The 16,751-nt window shown below is 48.6% G+C and overlaps 1 protein-coding gene across 1 annotated transcript in view; it reads left to right on the top strand.

The window, feature by feature from the left end:
* LTBP2 (latent transforming growth factor beta binding protein 2) overlaps window positions 1–16,751 on the top strand; it is a 73,620-nt gene that overhangs the window by 955 nt on the left and 55,914 nt on the right. The window contains 3 exon segments of the mRNA XM_064154842.1: window positions 7,558–7,627; window positions 13,216–13,355; window positions 13,357–13,460. Of these exon segments, the coding sequence (XP_064010912.1) occupies window positions 7,558–7,627; window positions 13,216–13,355; window positions 13,357–13,460 (314 nt within the window).

The following is a 16,751-nucleotide window of genomic DNA, read 5'->3' as shown; positions in this document are numbered from 1 at the left end:
CTTCAGCCGGCTCAGCCGGAGGAGACTGCCTGTGACTTCCCTGGCAGGGTTGCGTCCAACTGCAGTCTCTGTCTGCAGCCCCGTGGAGGTGGAGTGGAGATCGTACGGCAAGGCCAGCTGCTCTGCTATGAGGGAGCCTGCAAGCAGGGTATCTAGGCACGGGGCTGATGTACCTTTACGTTCTGAGACCTCTCTTCTACACTTCTTGCTCTGTTCCCCCATTACTGGCATTCCTTGGGAGGGGCTGGGAGGGGCTACAAAGCTATCGCACAGGCAGTATGTGTGCCCAGTTTCCATGAGACCCCTGCCATGAGGATACTGAGAGTATGCTCTAGGCCTACTGCCCTCTGACATAGGTCAGAATGTCTTCTGCTAACATCAGGTGTGGAGCTTCGGTAGCTTACAGAAAGCAGCTCAGTCTCGTACATAGCTCCTTGCAAACTTTATAGACAGAGATGTTTTTCTATGTCACTCTGTGTACTTTCCTTCCTTTGGTGCTTTCCTTCCTTTGGGGCTTCCTCAGAAGCACCAAACTTTCTCTTCTTTATGTTTGATACATAAGGCATTTGTCACTAACAGCTAGTCAATGGCAAGGAGGTCTTGAGCAGATTTTGGCTTACCCCAGTGCATTAGCCTTGGTTTTGTCAGACCACCCAGAGCAAGACTTGTGGGAAGATAAGTTGGGTTTGGGCTTTACCCAAGGAATTTTACCCTTTCCACAGTCACGCTGTTGCAAGCAGTGCTTTGATATCAGGTGGCAGTTCAGTTGGGTTCGAATCATCTGAGGTGTACCCTGTTTTTTTCAATGACTACTCTGAGTAGTTTCCACCAAGTTTTCAGGCTGCAGCTGCATCCATTGACAACAGCTGGCCTGTGCTGCTGCTAGGAGCAGGTGAATACTATCTTAGAAGTGTGTTGAACCTTTTTCCAAGTAGCTTGCTTTCATCTCTTAAGAGTGTAAATGGGGATGGTTGGTCCAGCACTTAAATGCTATTGGCCTGTTATCAGCTACGTTTGGCTTCCTGGGGTATTGAAGAGTGCTGTTGACTCCAAGCTTAGAGAAAGGAGGAGCTGTGACTTGATGCCATGTGCTCCACGCAGGATGTGCTGCTTTCTCTGCCTCTGTGCTGCCCTGGAAGATGAGGGCTGGGGATACAGGGCTTGCTTTGATCCCTGAGAACTTGAACTCTGGAAAGTGCATCTAAATGATGTACAGTAGCGTTCCACCTTTTCTGGTGTACAAATTGGCACTTTTAAAAGTTCTCTATGACCTACTGTGATCAGAGATTATGAGAAAGCGTAGCTGTAATAGTTGTCTGTGAGTAACCACATGCTGTTACTCCTCATGGAAAGCTAGCTGCTGCCTCCAGCCATTCGGTGAGACTCCATCCTTCCACCTCATCCATCTTCTTACGCCCTTTGCTGCACCGGACACGTTTCCATCCAGGAAACTCTGGGCCCCTAAAAAACTTCATTTCATGATGTTTCATTTCTTTGCCAGGTGGGATATTTTCTGTTCTGCTATTTACACTGAGCTCTGACTACTTTCTAATATGACAATCTTCATTTTCCCTTACTCGGGTAGCTTTGCAGGCTGCACTAAACCCTGGCACTATTTATTTATACAGTTACTTTGGCTTAAAGTCTGAACTGTTGCGTGGGTTGCCTTTCCTGATTCCCCAGTCAGAGATTCTCTGCTGGGTACCTCCAAGGACCTTGTTCGGTCCTGTGGTTGAAAACCCATTTATTAGCAACTGTGCCCTTTTCTGAATAAATATTTTCTTGGTTTGTTTGATAGAGGCATATCCCTAAATTTGAGTTGTTGTTTTTTTGTTTGAATGTGTCTGCCACCTTGCTTGTAAAATGATCATGTTGTGGGTGGCATTTACTCGGACTTCCTTACATGAATGCATCCAAATTCAAGTCTTGTGAGACCTGGGGTTTTAGTATCTTCTCCTGAAGCTCATTGCAAAGTGATTTCTGACACCACAGAAAATAACTGCCTTCTAACCACTGAGTGAGGAAAACAGTCCATCCCCAAAACTTCTTCTGCATTCCTGTGCTCTTCTTAACCTGCCTGTTTCCCCAGCTTCTGTGACTGGAAACATTTTCCTCCCACGTGTTGTGGGGAGCCTCTGGTGCATTCCCCTGCTATGGCTGTAATGATGTGCTGGGATGCATCCCAAATTTGGGCTGGCCAGTCCTGCAGGCAAGAATAAACTGTAGGCATCTCCATTCACTTCTGTGTGTCTTGGGAGGTGACCTCTTGCCAATTCCTCTGCCTCATGGCTTGGGAGGGTAGGGTCCTAAGTGATGATTCTTCAGGTATACAAAATCAGAGGAAGGTGGGTAGTGGGAGTCTAGTCTGTGGAAGTCTCTACTTCTGGTACATGCCTGGACCAATTTTGAGGGCATGTGAGGCTCCCCAGGTAACAGGCTAGAGTCCCAACATTTTTCTCCTTTTGCCTCCCACTTTCTTTTTGTGCACTCTGTGCCCGGTTCTTGTTTAACTATTGTTGTAGACACTGTTTGTGGCTGTATAGTCCTGCTTTACCCAAGGCTTTGTGGGGATACAGGTTCCTGCTGCAGTGCATAGCGCTGCTCAGGACCAGAGGCAGTTAATGCTGATGTGGACTTGACAGATGATTTTCAGTGGTTCATCAATGCCAGGAGCCTTTTGCTAACGTTCTTTATTGGGTCTGACTGCAAGTATTTCATATGCACTTGGATGAAGTTCACTGTCCCACAGTAGAAAGGCAGACCCTGATGATCTAATGGTCCCTTTGGCTTTCTGTGAAGATGCTATAAATGACCTGAATGGAGTCAGCGTATCTGGCAGCGTGGAGTGCATGCAAGAAAGTTAAAAGATGGTGTGTTATATTACTGTTAAAATAAATAGTGAAAAAAAAAGAGTTCTACTGAATGCTTTGGAAACATTATGTCATCAGCAACTGAGGCTGAGGCTGTGCACAGGCTGAAACTATGTGAAGCTGTGATCGTACTACTGTTTGCTGATTTTCCTTCTCTCTTGTGCTTGTTATAGTTGCTTGGCTTTGGTTTCAGATAGCACTGTAAGATCTTGCAGGCGTTTCTTATCTTGGGGACCACTTTGCACAGTGGGCACCTGATGCTGGCCTCTGATGGAGCAGCAAAGCAGGTGATAAGGACTGACTTGCTGCAGCTCCTTTGCCTAAGTTGCAGGTTGTGCCAGTGCGTCCAGTCAGGGCTGCCAGTGGCACTCAGCCATAGGAAGGCTTTGTGGCACTGGCTTCAGCTCTGTGAGCTAGTGTCAGGGACGTTCTATCCCAGAAAAGGTACAGGTCAGTGAGTAGTGTCTTGCACCTCCTGTATGCCAAGCATTTACAATGGGCCTGAGGAGTATACCTGGGCACAGAGGATTCATGCTAGCTGCAGAGTGAGAAGCACGCCTTGGTTTGCAGTTCCTTACTGCTCTCTGTGCTGTTTGGAGACCTCAGGCTGTGTCTGGCACTTGAGGCAGGGGCTGAGATGTGAATACAGTGCCTCACTCTGCGTTTTGCCAGAAAGGCAAACCCAAAGGCCCAAGTCTACCCTAGTGAGCTATGCCTTAGGCCTTTCTCTGGCACAGTGGCTATTCAGCTGTCTAAGTTACTCAACGTCCCTTTTCTGTCCAAAAAGTGGAAACCTGGCTGTTGCAAATGGTCTTCTGTTGCTTCGATCTGACCTGGGCTGGGAAACCTATTTTAGAAGGTGCTAAGAAGCTCGTGAGCCCTGCAGCATTCTAGTGTTACAGGCAATCAAGTCCTAGTGCCTGGAAAATATCCCCACAATGTTTCATTTCCTAGGAAAGATGTGTGTTAGCTGACCTGGCCCTTGAGAAGTAAATAAGTTAATTAACCCTATTCAATGGATAAGGAGACAGAGACAGGAAAAGCAGATAGTTTTGCCCAACCTTGTTTTGGTACAGTGGCAGGTCTGGGACTAGGACATCTCTGTATGGCATGCCCTAGTGTGAGTGTTCAGCGGGACTTCAGCTTGGCAGAATTATGTGATTACATGTCCTCTGCTCTGATCTGGAGTTGTGTTGAGCTTTTTTTTTTCCAATCAGAGAGAGCTTCTGACCCCTCTATTGTGCCCATCCAGCCTCTGGTCCTTTCCACCCCCAGGATGAGGACAAGAGTCCTGTGCCTCTCTCCCTGCTTCCAGTTTTAAGGAGTGGGTAAGCAGGAGGCAGTCTGGGTGCTCAGCCTTACATAGATCATCATAGGATCATAGGATGTTAGGGGTTGGAAGAGACCCAAAGAGGATCTAGTCCAACCTCCCCCTGCCAAGAGCAGGACAATACTATCTAACACAGATCACAGTGTAACACATCCGACAAAGCCTTGAAAATCTCCAGAGAGGAGACTCCACGACCTCCCTGGGGAGCCTGTGACCCTTACAGTAAAGAAGTTCCCCCTTGTGTTGAGGCAGAACCTCTTGATTCAAAGTTCTGAGAATGGCTTTGGCTCATGTCATTGTTAGGTCTGCCAGGGGCATGGTGCATCATAGCACCGCCCTAGCAGTTCTCCTTGCTGAGCTGTTCTGCCTGCTGCTTTGGAAGCCCCCTGGTCCCTCTGCAATGACAGGTAGATCAGGGGTTGCTCGGTGTGTACAGGTACCTCCCCAGCAGCCACCCCCAGAATGGTGACACCAGACTTGACTTAGCCACTCGTTCTCCAGAAGCAGTGCTGGATGGAAAGGCTCAGGGCTGGGGCCTGCCACCACACGTGGCCTCATGCCCATCTGAATCTTTGCCCAAAGTGTTGGCACTGGCAACGTGCAGCAGGACAAACACAGCTGGGAGCTGCCAACCCTCTTGAGCAGTGGTCCCTTTGTGCTTCTAACATGCTGTGCTCCTTAAAAAGCTTCCAGGACTCATTCTGAATTCTTTGTAAGGCAGTGAAAACCACATGGTGTTCAAAGCCATGCAAAAGTCAACTAAAGGCTTTAAGTAGAATCAGACCGTGCTCAGAACTGAGTCCAATGCGGCAAAGCTCCTGCAGCCTTTTTCCCACTGCTGACACTCTTGCTTACCTGGGGCCCCATGCTCTGTGAGGTCCCACTTGCTGGCTTTCATCAGGAAATAGCTGTGGGCCTTCTCTACCCTCCATTACAACTTACATGTTGCTATTTCCAAATGCTCACTTCCAGTTCTGGAGGTGCTCTGTGTCTCTATCTCTGCACCTATTCTCTTCTAGGAGTTTATGGAGGGAAGGGACATTCCTCTCTGCTTCTGCCTCTGAGGCATCACTGCTTGGTTAGTCCTCTCTGTGCGTGCTAGGGCTGTCCTCCCTCAAGGACCACTGCTGGTGCTAGTGTCTTCAGTCACCTGGGGTTGGCAACTCAAGTCTGGAGTTGGCAGTGACACAGATTGACCCTGGTAAAGAGGTGTTTATGCTGAACCCAGCAAAGCTTTCATGCTTTCAAGAGTGATCTTGTCTGCTCAGGCTTGGCCTCGTTTTCGTCTTGTACCTTTCTTTCTACAGCCTCTGGCTTTGCTGTTGGCATTGAGAGCAGCTGGCAGCATGCTCTCTCCAGTGCATGTGAGAGATGTAGATAAAAACTTGAACTTTAATTCCATGAAGAACTACTGGTGTGATTTTAGGCCAAATTGGATTCTCTAGAAAAGGTAGTTTATTTGCTTACAAGAAACGATGTCTGATTATGTAAATTGAGGTGAGAAAGGACAAAGGCTTTGCTTTTGAGCAGACTGGCTGAATGAAACTTGCAAGGTGTTCTTCACCTGTGCCAAGGGAAGGATGAGAGGCTGTAGCAGTTTAAGCAAAGATACTGCTTCTTGGAGTGGATTCCTCAGCAGACCTAATTACCTAAAGAGCTGCTCCAGCTCTAGTGGTTTTGGTTTTCTCTCTTTACTGATCTGGACATACTAAAAGTTTAAGGCCTTTCATGGGCTCTTTATGCAGTAAGTAAGGTTCTGCTTTCCTAGGGGAGTTTCTAGGGATGCCTTAGAGAGATCCACAGATCTCTTTGAGTTGACAAGCTGAAAATCAGTGCTTCAGCCCAGCCAGAGCAGATGTGAATGGATGCCAGAATTTAGGATCCTATCTGTATAAAGTCACACCTAGGGAATTTAAGTGTTTTCTCCTTATAAAAACCTAACCAAGATAATAAAATGGCCGATCCTGATGGGCTGGCTAAAGCTTTACAAATGATGTGGTTTCTCAGACCACTTTCCCCTTCCCATGTGGGGTGACCAAATCTCTACAGGCAGCTTCAGAGCAAATCCTTGGCACACCTGCTACCCATTGTCTTTTGGATCTCCTAAAACGTGAGCCCCACAGCTTGAGCTCTGCACTTTTTGGAGCCTCCTCGCATGCTGCGTAGATGCAGGAGTCATGAGGGACGCTGGTTTGAAGCAGGATCATCTTTTGACCCTGCTGTGTTCATGTTCAAGTCAATCCAGAAGAACATGTGCATGTTTCTGTGGTTCCTGGTAAATGCTGTCAGCAGCTCTGACTACCTCATCGGGCGTTCGAAATAAACCATACTCACCATTTAGTGTCGAGAGCTTCCAGAGCTTTCAGGCTGCCAGATTGTAACTTTCTGTCTTTCGATGACTCTGCTCACCCATCTTCCTAGGCATGCAAGTTACATGATTCCCAAACCCTTCCCTCCATGACAGATGAGTAAATATGCTTGGGAAAGCAACCTGCAGCTTGTTATTCCTTCCTATTGCAGACATGTAAATATGAGATATGACCTGAGCAGAACACCTCTTGGAGGCAATAGCTATATCTGTTGGCACTGTGAGCATAAGGGTGACAAGAGGAAAATGTCATTTACGTAAAGGCTGTCAAAAGGTTGCTGTGGCAAAGTGCTGCAGTTAATAACCATGGGAACTATTTAAACATTCTGCAATTAGCACAGCACTGTGCAGGTCAGGTAGCACACAAATTCCACAGCACCAGAGTCCCCAGCCACCCAGGGTTGCTGTGCCAGAGGCAGATAACAAATGTGGAACTGGGGTGCTCAGAAAGAGAGAGCAAGGCAGGGAGCTAGACGATGATGTGCCTCCCAGGGTATGTTTGAGTGTGAACAGCACCAGGCAGCAGCAGTTTGGTGGAGAATGAAGTGTTGTCTTCATCTGAAGCAGCTCAGGACATCTACAGCGATGAGATGCAATGACCAAAGCTGTAATCAGGCCTGATTTGCACAACAGTACCATGAAATGCATGAGATCTTTAAGTATCACAGACTGCTGCCCTTGATTGCTCTCAGAAGGAAAAATGGTTCCTCTGAGTGCCTGTGCAGGAACCCAGCATAATGCCAAGTACAAAAAGGAGATACTCCCTGAGGATCACTCACACTGCAGCATTCACATAGTCCTTGGGGGTTCTTTTCCAAGCACTTAAACAACTCAGCCCTTGTCCCATTGGTTTTGATCTCAGCTGCTGGTCCATCTTGAAGGAAATATCAGATGCTGCAGGAAATGATTTTACGGGTGACTCAGAGGTACTGGCTGCAGAGACCTCAGCTTCCCCTTCTCCTAACCATGCTGCTTTGTTCTCTGCTTAGGCCAATTTCTGCGGCAGACAGTGTTGCCCGGGATGGACCACGGCTCCTGGCACAAACCACTGCATCAAACGTGAGTATGACAGGTCTTAGCCCGTGCAGGTCTTTGTGGTGCACCCCTAAAAAGTGCTTGAGTACTGCTGTGACCCTGCACATGTTGCCTGCACTGTGCCGGGGAAGGAGACCAACTGTGGGGTCCCCTAGAGGTGGCACTGCAGCCTCCTCATGGAGGCTGCTGGTCTCTGGGTATGCTCACCCTGCCTGCTGGCGAAGTCTGAGCACAATGAATAATTATGGCCTTTACTACTGTTCGTAGTGTCCATCCCAAGGAGGGTCTTCTTGGGGCAGGGCATTGCAAGGGCACACTTTATGCCAGCTCTCATCATCCTGCTTGGAGCAAAGTAGGTCTGTGGATGTTCCAGCCGGTGTGACCAGCAGATTTGGGCTATACTCACATGGATGAGTGGTGCTGAAGGGGAAATCATGGCCTGCCAATTATCAAGTGTTATTAAGAAAAGTGATTAATGGAGTTGGCACCATGCCTGGGACAGGTAGGGCTTGGAATGTGTGTGCAACATGTGGCATGTATTAATTAATGGGGGGCTGCAGAGGCACTCCTGCAGCATGGAACTGGCCAGAGCTCTCCTGCCTGACCCACGGAAGGGTTAACACGGGCCGTGCCACAGCCTGTGAGCTGAGATCATTTTGGGCACCAGGACTGGAAGGGAAGGGGTTTGGGCAAGCACCTGTGCAATGAATGCCAAAGGCAGCTGCAGTGTCATCTCCATCCCAAATAGGTCTGCAAACCACAGCCACCGATTCTTGTTCCTAAGCCATGGATTACACCACCCAGCCACCCAGGGACCTTCCCAGGGGACTGCCTGCCCCATGCACCTGCCTGCAACTAGGGAAGCGAGGGGCTGCCTGCAGGCGCCGGGCAGGCATTCTGGATGGGAACATCCTGCCCAAATAGCCAGGAGCATCTGCCTTCACTCTAGCGGCAGCAGCTGCCCAGATGTTTTAGGACAGGGCAGAGGCGCAGCTTTGTTTGCCGCGGATCTCGCAGTGCCTTGGCCACGCTGGATAATTGCATTAGCAATGACTGTTTGGGAGCAAGAGGCCAAGGGCCTGACTCACCTCCCTCTCCTTCTCCCCCCTGCTGACAGAAGCCCAAACGGTAGAGAGAGTCCTGTGCTGCCAGACAGCGTCTGTAAACAGAGCGCGGGGCCAGCCATGGCAGCATCTTTCTCTCATTAGGGATTTTCGTAGGAGCAGTAGATCTGGGCTTGCAGCCACACAGGCTGTCTAGTGACTGTTCAGGTGCTGGACTCTTCTTCCAAGGATTTCGTTAAATGGTCGAACCTGACAGTGTCTCCCCTGACACCGGATGGTAAATGTCAGGCAGGATTTAGGTGGAGGCCTGATGATATGTAAACGTCATTTTGATCCGGCTACCTCTCTCGTTGGGCTTTTCTGCTCGAGTTGAAGCTGCTGGAGATGTTTCAGACGTTTTTAAAAGCTGCCAAGGCAAGTTGTGTAGCCCATCCAGTAATGCTGTGTAACGTCTGATCCCACAGTAGTTTTGATGTGGGGCATATCAGGGAAGTAGCAGGGTAGAAATGTAGCCAAAGCGAGTCTCTTAAGTGTGATGAACCAGGAAAGAAGTTGGCATCCGGTCCTGGGCAGAACTTCTCGTTTTTAATGATTTGTGCCTGGGTACAGAAGAGAGGCTAGGCCAGATTGTTGCCATAATCTGTTTCCTATCGCCTACTGAGCATGGTGATTTCTTTCTTCTCACCCTGTGGTTTTCCAGGGACTTTGCTCTTGCAGCATCTCTGCATTTAACTGAACTAAAGCCATGGGAGTGTCTCTAGCCTTTTGCTTTTGTTCCAGCTCTGAGGACCAAAGTATTAATGAATTTTTCAGAGTTAGTGACTGGGGAAGATGAAAAAGAGAAATCTCTTCACCTCAGGACACAGATGGTTTCCTTGGAAAGTGGAAGTGAGCTAAGGGAGTTTAGGAGGAAGATTTTGCCCACTTGCACTTGGTGTGGTTTCTGCCCACACTCTGCCAGGTCAGCACAGCAGACTGTGTAGGGCATCCTGTGAGGCTCCCAGGGTTTTCCCCACAGAAGGGGACTTTGGAGTCATGAGCTACACTTGAACTTGAGCGAGGTTCATTCAACCTCCTCCTGTCTGTTTAACTTCATCCTGGGGTGATACTTAGGCCTTTTATGTCCTGGACTTGATGGAAGTAGAAACTTATGCACAACAGCTGTCCAGAAGCCCCCCATGCATCGCCCATATTCTGGGGGCTGCTGGGGCTATAGTGTGACTTAGCTGCTGCCTGTTAGCTCCTTGTCCCTTTCCCCTGTGCTTAAGAGCAAGGGAATCCTTTGCTCAGTCTCCTGACATTAGTTCATCAGCCTTCATTTTCATCAGCAGTATTCACTGTGGTGCTTTGTTGCTTCCCCAAGATAGCAGCCACTCTGGGCTGGAATGCAGAGTGAGCCTTTTCTGACATGGATATTTAAAGTTGAAAAGAAATGTTTTTAATCAGCATGTTGGGAAGGACTAAATAAATCCATGCCCTTTCTAATCTTATATAGGTGGTCTTCCAGTTAAGATACTGGATGAAGCAGAGGGATTCCAGCACGAGTTGCTAGTTCTGCAATGGTTTCACAGTGTGACTTCAGACAGTCACATTGACACCTGAGGCTTTTCCACATCTGCAGATGAGGACATTCACATGCTCTGTCTTTTTCTGTCTTTCTTCTGTGTAGAGACTCTAGGGGTATTGAGCCCAGACTGTTTTATCCTTTGAAGTTCTGTTGTTCCTCTCAGTTCCTGCATTGCTGTTGATCTCCCTGCCTGTCAGCCTGCACAGATCTCTCGCTTGTGTTATGTTGTCCTTGCCTCCCGAGCCTGCTAACATAGTCAGAGCTTTAATTTAGGAACTGAGGTTACATAACTGCTCTGCATCAACAATCAAACTCTTCCATGAGCAAGTGAACTAAATCACCCCAGTGGTACAAGTCCTTGTGCATTTTCCAGTTTTCCTGTGGACAACCTAGCTGGATGGGCAGGTTCCCCCATATTTAAATTGGGCTGAGCAGGAGCTGCTTACTGTGCAAATTGACACCACTCTCCTAAATCTAGAGCATGTGTAGAACAGCCAGGGACACAGTAGTTGAGTGTCACTTTGCTCCATTCTGGGCTGAGTGCACCTTGCCTGTGAAGTGATGAGATGTTGGACTTGGTGGCCTTCACCTCTGACAGTCCCTGCCTGCCTGCTTAGGCAGGTGAAGACTAGACAGCACCAAACTTGACCCTTGAGGACTAGATGCTCTAGAACAAAACAGCATTGCTACTAATGATATCTCAGCAGTAGTGCAAACCTTATCCTTTGATTTGTTAAGAGTTTTTGGATGACTCTTTTTGCTTCCCTTAAAGCCCCAGCTCTTGGAGCAAGTGATTATATGGGACTATAGTGAGAAGAAATGACTGGCACTCATATTGATAGAAATTGTATATAGCCCCCATGTCTGAGGAGAGACATCTCGGAGTAACCCCTGGACTCAGAAACCAGAAAATGAAGAGCAAGAGCTGGGTGTATTTATACACACACACACACATATGTTTAACCATCTTGTTTCTTCTGCCAGTTTTGTGGTTTTGGGGGCCTTACTGGTAATTTCACACACTTGGCATGGGCAGCACTTCCACCAAACCACCTGCTCTCCCTACTTTGCGTAGCTGGACCGAGTGAAAACTTTCTTTACCCTCTTTTAAGTTCTTCATGACTCTGCAGAGGCAACTGGGAAGGGATTCATCGTGGAGCTGAAACATTTCAGCTAGGGCAGCTCCCCACCCAGCCTGCATGAAGGCACCAGAAGACGAATCCAGTCCCCTTCTTCATTTTTCTCTATCTGAGCTGGTTTAGGTATTTTTTTACAGCACCGTGTCAGTTTTCACTGCTTTACTGCTGAAGGGCCACAGCCCTAACATGAGTATGAGCATTGTTAGTGGGAAAGGCTGTGAGAACTGCTGTGCTCCCAGGTCCTGATGTCACGACTCTGCAGTATTTCAGCACATGAAGTGGTTGTTTACAATGGCAGGCTTCCTGGTCTGGTGCTATTTGTTAAAACAGGCATTTATTGGGAGATAACAGTAGGGACTGGCAGCCTGTTTAAATCACAGCTGAGTTTTGTATTGTAAATTAGAACTTTTGGAGTGCCAAAGTTCCCAGAGGTGGTTAGTTCCTGCTTGACTAGGACCTTGTCTCTGTTCCAGAGTCTGCAGTGGTGGCTGATTTTATTTACTGGGGAATTGCTTGAAACCCTTTGTCTTTAACCTGTGCAGCCCTGCCTACCTTGAATTAATCCTTTCATTGATATCTCCCTCTCTTTCTGAATGTTAACATGACAGTAAAGGTCAGATGAAGCGTTTCAGCCAACCATACCCATGATCTAGTTAGAAAAAAATTGGTGGCAGTCCAGTCTTTGGGGTGAGGGAAGGATTGTGGGGCTATATACTGCAGTGAAAGGACCTCAAAGTCTGCACTAGTCTTCCCTCATTTGGTGACAGTGGGATGATGTGTGGGTGGCACATGTTTAATTACCCAGAAGTAGTTTTTCTCATCAAAGTGCTTGGATCTCACTGGATGGAGAACAGATACAGAGAGGGAGGGGTGCCCTTGTGAAAGCCTAGCAGTCGTCTGTGAAGGTGCTAGGATGTCAGATGGCTTCTGCAGCCTCCCTGGAGCAGTTCTGGGGGAGAAAGCCTCAGCAGAAGTAGCAGCTGCATCACATTCAAACCATCCACAGGGTTCTCGCAGGGCTGGAGTTAAATGTCCACCTTGTTTGCCCCAGTGAGGTTTTATGACCCTTCAGCCAGCCAGCTTTTTCCTTCTTTCAAGGACTACACTGTTTTCCAGTGCCTTTCTAATCACTCTTGCTTAGAACCATGAAGCTGGCCCTACCTGAGTGAGCTGTGGTGTCCTGGGTTTTGCTGGCTGGGCTGTGAGCTCAATTTGGCACCTGTTGACTTGGGAAGTGTTAGTGTCTGGCCTATAATTAATAGCACTTTCCTACCGAAGTGCAAACTGAAGCTGACTGTGCTGTAATTAGGAAAACACATAGGGTTGGAGGGCGATTTGGGCATGAAGCTAATGAACTGTAAGTCCCCATAGCTGTGGAGGAATTTGAGCATAGTGACTCCAAAATCAGCTGCGGAGGGAGAGCTGAAAAGCTCTGAAATAGGACAGGCAGGCGAGGACCTGTGCAAATCAGACCCCAAACTGGACTAGAGGTAAGGTGCAATCCCTTCCTTTGGGACTGTAGTCCTATTCCTGCCAAGAGTGTTCTGGGAGATGCTGGGGCCATATGCACCCTGCAGAACATGCTGCTCGTTTTCTGACCTTTCTGAGATGAGTGTCGTTGAGAAGAAGCTCTTCAGAGCAGTGGTGGAGATGTGGGAACAGAAGCAAGTCTCTGGTGGAGATGACCTTGCAATTAGGAACCCAGGGCAAGAGTAACATCCAGACTTTGAAGGTCACCTGTAGTGAAGAGTTTAGATCACCCAGGTTGTGCTGCCCTAGCAAGGTGCCACAACAGTGGAGCTAAGCCCTGTGTCCACTAACTGCTTTTCTGTTTCTCCTCAGCTGTCTGCAACCCACCGTGCCAGAACAAGGGCTCCTGCAGCCGCCCCCAGGTCTGTACCTGTCGCTCAGGCTTCCAGGGCTCCCGGTGTGAGGAGGTTGTTCCCGAGCAGGAGTACCACCCTCCTCGTGCTGCAGCTGCCCTTCCGGCCCCCCGAAAGCTCCCTGCGCAGGAGGAACAGCGTGGCAGGGCGGGATGTCTCCCTTCAGGGCGCTCAGCAACCCGTCCCACGGCATGTCCCGGCTGGGTAAGTCAAACCTGGCTCCCCACAGGATGTGCCCATAAACGCACAGACAGCTTAGATGGGCCACAGCTTCCACCTCATGAGACCATGCTTCAGGTGGAACCTCCTCCCTGGGCTGTAGGAGCTGACTTAAGGGCTCAGATCCTGCAGTCTCTCCAAGGGATTCTGTTTACCCCTGGCACTGTGTCACGGTTCCCAGACACATGCAGGAGTGGGACAAGGCTATTGGTGGCCCTGTGGGGAAGGAGGACTGTGAAGTTCAACAGCTTGCTCCTGTCCAGTTGAATGGCCTTTGTGGTAGCAGCAATGTCGTAGTTTTTTGTGTGAGAGCAGGAAGGGTGGAGGATGGGTGTTTAATGTCTTTCCAAAGGGAATGTGTTTAGAGCAGTATGTCCAGGTGGTACTTCAGAAGATGTGCTGTTAAATGCTGGTATGAGCAAGTGATGGTAATCAGAGATTTCTCCTGGCAGATTCTAGCTGCTATTGAGCAGTTTATTCCGTGTTTCTGTGTCATCTTACTGCCCCATGGTTCTTTTGGTACCCAGGCAAGGGCTGCAGGTACAGAAGGAAAGGTGTACCTTTTCTCTCTGAGCTGTTTTGACTTTCTGTGTCAGGATCACTTAGAGCTGCCTGGGGAGAGGGCAACTCAGCCTTTGTTTTTTCTGTATTCCTGCAGGTAGTTTTTAACATGCCTGTTGCTCCTAAAAGTAGCTGTTCCCTTTCTGTCTCTTGTTAAGTAGAGGGTATGGTATGAGCAAAGACACTTCTGGACACTTAGTCTCAGCCATCTACAGTTTTGGAGGGGCTCAGATGACTTACAAGAAATTGACTGACAATGGAGTAGTTCACTGAATCCAGCCTATCTTGGTGCCCAAATGGAAAGACTAATCTGATGAGAACCAAATTCAGGCAATGCCAGAGGTGATGCTGTCAGGGAGAGGTGGCCAGCCCCTGTCATCGTTGCCTCTAGAAAGGCTGGTGCCCGAGACATGAATGCAGCCCTTGCACGTGCCTGCCATCCTGGGCATTGCTGACAAGTTTCCTGCGGAATGAACCTCCTCCTACCCCTCCGTGCCACCCACTCTGTTTGGAGGGATGGAAGGGGAGGGGGAGCAGTGCCCTTGGAGGTACAGCACCTGTTGAAGGCTCTCCCTATAAGGAACATGACCTAGGCTCTGCACAGAGGACGGGGGGGCTTGCAGGCATTGGCAGTGCATTCCCATCCAGACAGTCAGACGCAGCGTCTAGCAGTCGCTGGGCCGGGATTGCTGCATGCCCACTGCCTTGCTCTACCTTAAATCCCACTGGCTCTGTCCCAAGGAAATAGGGCTCCTTAAAGACCATGCCCATGCTTTTCCTCCACTCTCCATGCACCTCATTCCATGCTTTCAGTGAGGGCATTTATCAATTCAGCTTTGCAATGACTGAAGGTAGAATTGCAGGATATGTCCACCACTGTCTTCTGGAGCTGTGCTCAAGAATTTGCAGAGGCTGCTGTGCATGTCTCAGAGGGAGCTCTCACTGCCCCTCTGGATGCTATACAGGCTTCTGCCTTTTCTGCCCAGGGAGTGTGTAGCAGCCCTGATTTGCAGCAGGTGTGGGGTTTCCTGCACCCTGCACTGCTCTGCATCAAAATACCTCACTTCAGCCCCTGAGTGTTTCGCTGTTCAACTTGGTCACTTAGGTATTTTCCATGGACTGTATGCCCAGCCAGGGCTAAAACACCACAGTATCTCGTGCAACTGGCATGACCTAAAAGCCTCGCTGCTGTTAGGTGAATTGTTTCCTAATGTTTTGAGTGTCTCCTTCTGCCTGCAGCTTCTCGGGTATCTGTGGAGCTTGTGCGAGTTACACTCTGCAGCTGATGCCATGCTTTTGCTGCCATTGCACTTGGTGGACTCTCTTTTTGGGAAATCCATTTACTAGGTTGGTTGCTTGTCTCATGAAACCATGCTCTTAGACTTCTCTGAACTTGGGTCCTGCTTCCTTGCAGTTATAACATCATTATTTCTGTGCTGTACCTGAGGTCCCTTTCTGTGGCTCCGCCCAGGCTGTCATCTAACAAATGGGCTGCTAGCAGCCAAAGCAAGAAGCAGAGCATATGTAGACCTCACATTTGCAAGTATGAATAATGGTTCTTAGGCAGTGCAAACTTGGGGCCATCTTCACTGGAGTTCAGTTCACTATCAAGTCTGAAAGGTACAGCTTGGATTTTTCCAGCCCTTGATCTCCTCCTGGATAAGAATGGGTAGTGCTGGTGGACGCTGACTTTTTCTAGTCAGTCCCATAGAAACTGGCTCATTTGTCTGATTTGTCAATAAGGAAGAGGTAGAGGAAGTTGTTGAGTGGCTCAGTGGATGCAGGGCACTTTCCAGGACCATGGTTGTGAGGAGACTCTGAGATCCAGGACAAATGACCAACCTCACTGAAAAAGTTTCATTGCTAACAGAGGAGTTGTGCCAGAGTTGGAGCTCACAGACTTCTAAACCTTCTCTTGCTGTGTCAGGTCAGAAAATCAATCCTCACATGAATGAATTTGCTTTCTCCTTTTGTTTATTTGAGTATATACAGAGGTTTAATTTGTGTTTATATGGAGGTATCAATCGGAAGGTCTGAAGTTACACACTAGAACCAGTGCTGCATTAAATGCTGTATAAACATGCAATAAACCCTGTGAATCCTCCCCAGAGACCCTGACCTCTGTGCAGAGATGGGATTGCTTCTGGATTCAATGTGTTCTGAATTGAATCTTTGGAGGGGTGAGGAGAGCAGCCTCCTGGGTTATACAGGACCTGCCTGGTCCAAAATATCTGGCTTGCTTAAGTGAGGGTCTGCTTTAAAATGATTTCTTATCTTCAGTCAATAGAACTATGATTCTTTATAACTGCCCCTTCACTGTGAAAGAGTAGCCTGGTCTGGAGTAGCCTGTAAGCCATGGTGACGAGCATGACTAGACAGCTGTGTCTTTTCAAGGTCCTGTTTCTTGGTACCACATGCTCAGGCTCTCCAGAGCTCATGCTGAGAAGCAGTGATGCCATCTGTGGCTCCCCTCTAGGGGAGCCCAAGAAGCACAACTGTGACAACAGATGGTAAGTTATTGTCGGTCTCCTGCGGTCAGCCTTGGTAGGAAGTGGCAGCTCCTGGGAAGATGTGGAGGTGGGCATCTGCCCGAGGGTTGTGCTGAACACAAGTGTCGTACTGCAGTGTACAGGTAGCCATAAATGCTCTTTGTAGATGTCCAGGGAAAGATCACTGCATCCTTGGCTTGCCTATGTAGTGCACATTATCTTTTCT

This window comes from Pogoniulus pusillus, chromosome 1 (genome assembly GCF_015220805.1).
Source record: "Pogoniulus pusillus isolate bPogPus1 chromosome 1, bPogPus1.pri, whole genome shotgun sequence".
Lineage (NCBI taxonomy): Eukaryota > Metazoa > Chordata > Aves > Piciformes > Lybiidae > Pogoniulus > Pogoniulus pusillus.
This window is presented reverse-complemented; position numbering and strand designations above follow the sequence as displayed.